Source organism: Macaca mulatta, chromosome 13 (assembly GCF_049350105.2).
Source record: "Macaca mulatta isolate MMU2019108-1 chromosome 13, T2T-MMU8v2.0, whole genome shotgun sequence".
Classification (NCBI taxonomy): Eukaryota; Metazoa; Chordata; class Mammalia; order Primates; family Cercopithecidae; genus Macaca; species Macaca mulatta.
The window spans coordinates 59381633-59390986 of record NC_133418.1 but is presented as its reverse complement, the minus strand read 5'-3'; the positions used below and the strand labels follow the sequence as shown (position 1 = coordinate 59390986).

General features: G+C 47.9%; 1 protein-coding gene across 3 annotated transcripts in view; it reads right to left on the bottom strand.

Annotated features, from left to right (window-relative positions):
* Positions 1–2359: 2359 nt before the first annotated feature.
* SPRED2 (sprouty related EVH1 domain containing 2) overlaps positions 2360–9354 on the bottom strand; it is a 126483-nt gene continuing 119488 nt past the window's right edge. For 2 of the 3 annotated variants that reach the window (XM_077958313.1, XM_015112508.3), the window contains 2 exons: positions 8255–8404; positions 2360–5674 (listed from right to left, as the gene is read on the bottom strand). In XM_077958313.1, coding sequence (XP_077814439.1) covers positions 5006–5674; positions 8255–8404 — 819 coding nt within the window. In that variant the 3' untranslated portion in view covers positions 2360–5005. 3 annotated transcript variants of the gene reach the window in all.

Sequence of the window (9354 nt, the reverse complement as noted above, 5' to 3'; positions counted from 1 at the left end):
ACTAAAAATACAAAATTAGCCGGGTGTGGTGGCGGGTGCCTGTAATTCCAGCTACACGGGAGGCTGAGGCAGGAGAATCACTTGAACCCAGGAGATCGTAACACTGCACTCCAGCCTGGGCAACAAGAGCGAAACTCAGTCTCAAAAAAAAGAAAGAAAAGAAAATATTCATTAGTGTTTTAATAGAGGTTAAGAAAAAAACAAAACAGGCCGGGAGCAGTGGCTCAAGCCTGTAATCCCAGCACTTTGGAAGGCCGAGATGGGTGGATCACGAGGTCAGGAGATCGAGACCATCCCAGCTAACACAGTGAAACCCCGCCTGTACTAAAAAATACAAAAAAACTAGCCGGGCGAGCTGGCAGGCGCCTGTAGTCCCGGCTGCTCGGGAGGCTGAGGTAGGAGAATGGCCTAAACCTGGGAGGCGGAGCTTGCAGTGAGCTGAGATCCGGCCACTGCACTCCAGCCTGGGCAACAGAGCGAGACTCCGTCTCAAAAAAAAAAAAAAAAAAAAAAAAAAAAAAAAGAAAAGAAAAAAACAAAACAAAAAAAGGGCCAGGCATAGTGGTTCAGGACTGTAATCCCAGCACTTTGGGAGGCTGAGGTGGGAGGATCTCTTGAGCCCAGGAGGTCAGGACCAGCCTGGGCAACATAGTGAGACCTCCATCTCTATGAAAAAATTTAAAAAACAGTTAACTGGGCAAGGTGATATGCACCTGTAGTCCTAGCTACTCGGGGGGATGAGGTGAGAGAATCACTTGAGTCCAGGAGGTCAAGGCTACAGTGAGCCATGATTGTGCCACTGCACTCCAGCCTAGGTGACAAAGTGAGACCCTGTCTCAAAAAAAAAAAGGGGGGGGATGGTTGAACATGTACAGACTTTTTGTTGTTGTCATTATTCCCTAAACAATACAGTATAACAACAATTCACATAGCATTCACATTGTATTAGGTATTATAAGTATGATTTAAAGTATACAGGAAGTGGGAGGTTGAGGCTGTGGTGAGCAGTGTCGCACCACTACTCCAGCCTGGTCAACAGAGTGAAACCCTGTCTCAAAAAAAAGAAAAAAAAAGGATACAAGAAGGAGGATGTGTATAGGTTATATGCAAATACATCAGGGACTTGAGCATCTGTGGATTTTCTATCTGCAGGGGGTCCTGGAACCAATCGCCCATGGATACTGAGGGTTACTGTTCTCTCTCTACATGTGCTTCCTCACTTGTAAGGTGGAAAAGAATCCCGTATTCCGCAGAAAGTTAAACATGACGTTGGTGGTATGCCTAGTTCCTGGCCTAGCACATAGGACACCAAAGACAAGCTATACTTGAGACAGCCTGAGGGCACCCCAGAAAACCAGACGGACAGGATAAAGCTCTTGACTGTCGCCCACTTGTCAAGGCCACCAGCAGGGAGGGAGGGAACAGAGGCATCAGAGTGAGGCCTGGTTCAGGAGTTGGCTAGCCCAGCTCAGCCTGGTTCAGCCCTTGCCTCCTGGGACCACAGGTTACCTGTTACTCACCCTAAGCTTCAGTTGCTTAACTGTGACACAGGGATGACAGGAGAGCCCTGTCTTGCAGGGAGCATGAAGGCAAGTGAGCTTGCAGGACTCTTTCCCCACTCCTCCACGTCCTCCTCTCCCTTCCTAACTTCCAGCGTCTCTCCATGCTTCTTACCTTTGCCAGTGGCTTGGGGAAATCACCACCTCTAGGAAGAGTTAAAACTGAAATGATACATAGGGCCCCTCCTATACATCTCCTTTTAAGGGCCCTACTCCTTTCTCTAGAGAAACGTTTTTCTGTGACCCTCAAAAGACCTCATACTTTATTTCCTCCTGGGGATTGTCACTGTAGCTCTGGAGCATCCAAAGAGTCCATTTGGAAAAGGAAAGTGGGCCAAAGAGAGCTGCTCGGAGGGGACCAAGCATCTTACAGTGTTAACTGTTTTCTGCAAGAAATTGTCCTCCAAACTACACACACACACACACACACACACACACACACACACACACACACACCCCTGAGGTTCAGCAGGGATCAGTGGAAAACAACTTAGAGGAAGTACAGCTGTTCCCTCGGAGGAGCGCTCACTGGGGAAGCCAGGCCTAGGAAGAGGGGGTGTTCCTGGGCGGTGGCCTGCAGCCTTCCTTTCACTGAGGCATCCGAGCCCAAGGAGCTGCAGTCTCCCCTTGGGAATATGACATAACCATAGGAGGAAAGGGCCTTGAAAAAACAGACTGGTGTCCACATGTCCTTCGGCACAGGAAGCCCTGTCCCATCCTGTATGTGGGAACTCCAAGATCTGCCAACGCTCTAGCATCACCCCGTCTCCAGCCAGACAAATACCCCAAAGCCAGCGATCTGATAGGATGTGTTTATATTTACACGGTACATTTTAAAGCAATGACTACATTGGTCATACATATTAGAAACCATAAAAAAAAGTTAAGAACTAAAATGTACATCATACACTTGTATATATATTTTTTACACAGAGGTAAAAAGGCTTATTATAAAAAAATCAATACAACAGGGTTTTTAGTATACAGGTAAAGAATGAATTATGCTTCAGGCACTTTAATTTGTTAATGTGAGCAAATAGCTTGGGGGGTCGGGGAGGCTTCTGGACAGAAAATCTTTTGGTTAATGTTTTGTTACCACAGATACAAAAATAAAATCTGAATAATTTCTCTCAAATGATTGATGTCAGTATGGCAAAGCTGACTGGGAAAATACTACACACTGTCCAGCTGCAGTGTGGCAATTAGAGAGACGTATTTACATAAATGTCCCCATGGCTGTCTTTGTGCCCTTAACCGATGCCTTCGCAAACCAAAAAGTATACGTGGAGTAAGATTTGCTAGCATAACTCTTAAAAGGGTGGAAAAGGACAAGGGGTGAAAGGAGAGAAACAGGTTACAACTAAATAGAGGTGACAAACAAAAAACTGCCGGGATATGTGCGTTCTTATTGAAATAAATAGGGGCACTCGAACTGAGGTCTAAGGAAATGAACATTAGTGTTGTGCTTTGTAGAGAAGAGACCCTAGAGAAAGACCCCAAGGAGGTGCCTCTGGGTCGGGGGCAGGTGGTCTCTCAACAGCACTGGAGGCTGGCTGAAGGTTTTCTAGATGTTCTCCAGGCATGGATGAGGTTCTCTTTTCTTCCATCAATCCAGATGGACAGCTCTCTGCTCCTTTTCCAAACTGGAAAGCCTAAACCAGTTACTCCAACGAATGAAGACGTCACTAACAGACTCATAAGCACACTGGGTATTTACACCGGTAATCTACTAAAGAAACGTGATGAGCTTGCGGACGAGCTGGAAACAGCCCCAGGAAGGTGAGCACAGCTAGCACTTGCCCAGTATGATTGACAGACTGGAAAAAAGTCCCTTTCCTTGAAGACTGGTGTCCTGTGTGCAATAAAGGAGTGGGGAAAGGAAGTGGGGAGCAGGCCACGTCTTCGGATGGCCGTTACCACAGAAAGATAGTGGCAGGAAGAACAGCCGGCGTCCACAAGCCCGTCCCCGGTGGTCTCCACGAGGTTCTGATTGTACTATGCTAGGTATAGGTAACCACTCTTCACTTTTCTTCTTTCTTCAATAAGAAGATTTGGCTAATCCTTGCGACATATTAGAAAAATACTCTTTTCCAGCTATTAGAAGCCTCCTCAGAAGCCTCCTCCGTGGCAAGGCGACAGGCAGAACCAGTTGGCTGACCTAACCACCTGTGCACCTAAAGTGGCGAGTCTGGGTTTGGAGTTGCAGGAGAAAGACACTTAGGCATTGGAAGGGTTTTTACATATGGCCTTGTTTTTTCCCCAAGTATAAATGAGGAATTTGGTGATGTGAAATCGAGTCCAAAAGGAAAACAAAAACATAAACCCATGAAGAAAATGCAACCCACCACTCTTCATGACATTTAAAAATCCCCTCTCCCCATTAATATAAAATAGCCAGGGGTTGGGGGGAAGCTCCCTATGGTTTTATTCACCATAACCTTTGTGTTTCTCAATTGGAACTTGTTCGTGGGAACACTGGTTTGTGTTTGAGGAAACTATTTGGTTTGCAAAACAACAAGCAAAATTTCTTACTTCACTAGTATCCTATTCTAATATTGCTAAATTTTTAGAAGTGGTGGCAACACAATTTAAAAAATGGTCTACTTTAGGGGTAACGGGGAGGCTCATAGAAACCTGAAATCCCCATTCTAGCCCTGGTCCAAGAGGATGCAATGCAGTTTAAGGAATTTTCCTGATTCTCACAAGTTAATCTGAAGTTAAGGCTCAATTCTCAGTCTATTACGGGTGAGTGTTTTGCATCAGTGAATCATTTCAACAGATTTTGGGGGGGCAGAAAATGATGATGGGCTAAAGATAGAAACTGCAGCTTACATGGGAAATTTGGCTTTAGAAAAGTTAAAGCGATATTGTTTTGTGGTACAAGTTTGTTAACTAGCTCACCTCCTATACATAATAACTGACTGTAGGCTGAGATACTTCTGTTGGGTTTCATCATTCTCACATCCCATTTCCGCAGAACCAGATGCTTGCTAGCGACAGGCAAGGTGAACCAAGAGAAAGTCTTCGACGCTCTTGGAAAAATCAATTACAAAACCCACCGAAAATCAGCAGTTCCAACTGCAGACTCCTTTGAACTGGAAGAGGCGGGGGAGGAGGAAACAGGAAATCAACACATGGATGAGACAGTTAGCTTGGTTACAGATTGTTAATAGTACAGGAGTCTGTGGCGAAGGTTCCTTCCTCAGAACACTGTGCGAGCGTGTGTGTATGGGTGTGGCTGCTGCAGTGTGGGCGGCGGGGGGAGTGGAGAGTCTACCCGGCAGCGTCCCTGGCTGGAATGGTGCCTCAAGGTACCAGGGAGCTGGGAGGTCTCTTGCCCTCCTCGCTCCTTGGAGTGGAAGGGAGCGGGGGAGAAGTTGAGGGTATGTAAGAGACGAGTTCCCCTGTGGCTGCGGATGGAGGAGGGAGAAGGGAGGGAAACTGAGTCACGCGGCCGCTTTGTGCTTCCCGCCACAGCACCTACACATCACTCCGCAGTGGTAGCAGGCCCGAAGGGGCAGGTAACAGCACATACAGGGGGCCAGGAAAGACAAGGCAATAAGAGCCATCCACCGGAGGCAAAACTTCTCGTCGCTAGTATCGCACGAGCAAGGGTCTGTATAGTCTCCCTCGGGGTCCGACATACAGTGATAGAGCATGCTGTCCGCGCACCACATGCAGCTCACCCGGCGGATGCAAGTTCTCACGGAGTCGGGCGCGTCCTGGCAGTGACCCCTGCGGTTCTCCTCGTGGTTGAACATGTCCCTGCAGTACACGCACCGCGAGCGCTCTCCGTCCTCCTTCCGCCGCCGCGACTTGCCCCGGGACGGCTGCGTCTTGATCACGCTGCCCCCGCGGCCTTTGGGGTCCTCACCGAGGCCAAAGTCTGAGGAGTCCACGTAGGGGTAGTTGTAGTCGTGCTTGGGGACCTCGCCCTTGGCGAAGCGCACGTAGGAGGAGTCCGCGTCCTCCGAGGGGTCCGGGTACTTGCCCCTGACGGGCGCGTGCCGGTAATCCTCGTACCCCGTCATCCAGATCTTCTCCCGGGGGTTGATGCGCACGATCTCCTCGTCGTCGTCTGGGAAGCTCACCTGGCGGTAGGGCCTTGGCATCGGCTGTCCCGTGAGAGAGGAGACATTATTTTACAGCAGTGGCCAAAAAACCAACATACAAAAAACAAAAAAACCCCACCTTCTCCCTCCCTAGTCGTCCAAAATGCACCTTTCTCAAGAACTCCCCCACGGTGCTCCGTGAAGAAACAGACCCCTCCTGAAACTACTGAATATCCTGTCGTCCAGTCAAAGATGTATTTCAAAGAGTCTCAATCCATTACTGGGCCAGGAAATCAATTTCGTGGGTTGAGACCAGCAGTATTTTCCCTTTCTGGTGACGCACTGCCATACAGGCAGGGGAGTGTGCATATGGCAGGGGCACAGTGTGATGCGTTCTCAGGAGCATGGCACACTCAGATCAAGAGGCAGAATAGGACCTGTGCCCCAGAGTATCTTCCGCCTCCCTCAGGGCCCTCCTAGCCCGAGTGTGAGGGCTACACTGACTTCTAAAGGCTTGCAGTACTTTTGCCTATTTTTGTACAGTATGTTCTCTTTTGTAAGGCTGGCTTTTTGAAAATTGAAATAGAATAAGGACACTGGAGTGCCATACATGTTATAAGGTTAAGTCCTGTTTTACGAAACTTCATTATCCATATGTGCACAGTATGTCCACAAAGGATCACAACAGGAGATGCATTTCTCCCTGTGGGTCTCTCCTTCAAGAGACAGGGGACACTAGGAAACACAAGGCTCACTCTGTCATCTGGTTGGGAAGATAAGATGCAGACAGGAGAAGGATAGAGTGAAGGCTCCGGAAACTGTCTGAAGTTCCACTCCTGCCAGGATGTCACAAACAGTGAGAGGCCAGACCAAGAGTCACACCCTCTAGAAACCTGCAAATCTAAACTGCATTCTCCCTCAGGGTGGAAGAGGCTTTTCTCTGCAGTTAGTTCTGCTACAGGCTGCAACCCTGCCTTGTCCACAGCAGCAGACAATGAATAAATATTTATTAAGTACATGCACATAACCCTGGCTCACCCAGGGCCTCTCAGTGGAGGCAGAGAACTGAGACTTCTTGCTTTTGATGTACTTTGGGCAGGAAGGTTTTTCAGGGGCTGAGGAACGTGGCTCTGGAGTGGCCCACTGCAGTCAAGTGCTGACATTTTCTAGCTGGTACCTAAGACTCAGGTTCCCTTTCTGTCAAACTGCATAGGATTGTTTTGAGAATGAAGAGAAATAATCTACACAGGGTGTCAGCTCACAGCCTCGCTCACAGGATGAACGTGATACCTGTCGCCATCACAGTCATTATCATATTGTTATAGACCTGATCATGTGCTTATTAGATTTACCCATCACTTCCTGCCAGAGGGCAGCAGGGCCATGTCCCACACAGTTTGCCTTAATTCCTGTCAAATTCTTGGTATCAGAGTTGCCTAGATTTTTGAAACTCACGATTCAGAAGGATTTCAAAACAAATCTCGGAAACTGACACAGGCTTTATTAATTCTTTACTCTGGACAGTAAGGAAAGTAAAAAAGTTAATTTCCATCTACTGATACCATAATGTGATTTTTATTTATTTATTTATTTATTTGAGATGGAGTCTCGCTCTGTTGCCCAGGCTGGAATGCGGGGGCGCGATCTCGGCTCACTGCCAGCTTTGCCTCCTGGGTTCATTCTCCTCCCTCAGCCTCCTGAGTAGCTGGGACTACAGGCACCTGTCGCCATGACCAGCTAATTTTTTGTATTTTTAGTAGACATGGTGTTTCACCGCATTAGCCAGGATGATCTCGATCTCCTGACCTCGTGATCCACCTGCCTCAGACTCCCAAAGGGCTGGGATTACAGGCGTGAGCCACTGTGCCCGGCCAATAACGTGATTTTTAAATAGGACATTTTAATCCCAAAATACTAGGAAGCACAATCTAAAATAATTTTTTAAAAAAGAGTCAAATCTAGTTTCATGTTAAAAACAAAACAAAACAACTAACTGCCGTTTTTTCTCATTTAAAAGCAGCCTAGTGGCCACAGCACCCCACACAGGCACCAGTCCATGCCCCATGATTTGGGAACTTGCTCTGCAAAGCAGCCACTTGGTAAATATTTGTTGAACTACTGAATTCTGAGCTCCAGCTACATCTGCCTGAGCAAGACTGGGCCTGTAGCCTGTAAGGCTGGGGGTCGAGCCAAGTCTGCAGCATTCCTTAGTCCTGATTGTGGCTCTGGGCTTCCACACAAGCCGGGAGGCCCTTTGGACAGAGGAATGCAGGAGGCAGTGTAGCCCCCTGGGTGAGAACAGGCTTGGATTTGAATCTCATTCCATCAGATACTCCACCTCTCTAAGCCTCAGCTTCCTCATCTATAACCTGGGGCGGCTAATGACTTGCCTTGTGGGGCAGTTTCTGAGGATTAAACCACATAAAGCATATAAAGGGTTTGGCAAGGTGTCTGGCACACAGAAAACACTGGATGAGGCTGAGGTGCCACCACCAATGCCACTTTCAGTATGAAGTGGGGGTAAAAGCAGGAGAGCAGGAGAGGCCTGTGGTCATGGAATTTGGCTGAATAGGAGGGGAAAGAGGCCATTCCAGAATCAGAGGCACCACCCTGATGCCCTCAGAGGAACAGGGCTCTGCTCACCTGATCGAGGTGATAGTGGTCCGTGGGGTATGAGTCATGGAGGTGGCCCAGGGTATAAATCCTCCGGTGCTCACAGGATGTGGGAGAGGAGATTGTCCGAGTAGGTTGCTCTCTCTTCTGAGAGGAATTAGAAGAACTGTCTGTAGCTGTCTGTGTAGAGGGAGGTAACCAAGAGTCAATTTAAAAACAACAACAAAAACCCCATGTACCAAACCTAACATGCACTATTCAAATATTACGTATTCCCCCGTTGTGACATCTTGCTGGTCTTCCCAAAATATTGAGCTTGTCTTGGCTACAACAGGAGGACCCCTGAATGGCTAGATTGTCTAAACACAATGTGGCTGGCTCAACAGGCAGAGAAGCCCAGCCACCAGACCCTAGAAAGGTGGCTTTTTCTTAAATGTGGGAATAGTGACCAGATGCAGGGGAAAGGCTGGATATACCAGGCGCCCCAAAGGTGTGTTCTAGTTTGATCAAGAGTGGTTACCCTGGCCAGGTGTGGTGGCTCAGGCCTGTAATGCCAGCACTTTGGGAGGCCGAGGCAGGCAGATCACCTGAGGTAAGGAGTTCAAGATCAGCCTGGCCAATATGGCAAAACCCTGTCTCTACTAAAAATACAAAAATTAGCCAGGCATGGTGGCAGGCGCCTATAATCCCAGCTACTTGGGAGGCTAAGGCAGGAGAATTGTTTGAACCCAGAAAGCAGAGGCTGCAGTGAGTTGAGATTGAGTCACTGTACTCCAGCTTGGGTGACAGAGCAAGATTCCATCTCAAACAAAAGAAAAAAAAACAAAACAAAACAACAATAGCAACAACAACAACAAAAAACGAAACATAAACAAAAGAATGGTTATCCCATTTGTGGCCCTGGCTGAGAGGTATTATGGCAAGCTGGGAAGATGCACAGAGGCAAAAATGAAACCCACATGTTTATACTGGGGGGAAATCTCCACCTGGGAGAGTCTCAGAGGTAAGGATACCTCTGGGGTATCTTGAGTACTGGATTTCCAGGAATAAATTTTGTATCTTTGGGGTTGGGAGCAAGACTTGGACGTCACTTTAAACTGGAAGTGAGATGGATGACTGCATAGAAGAAC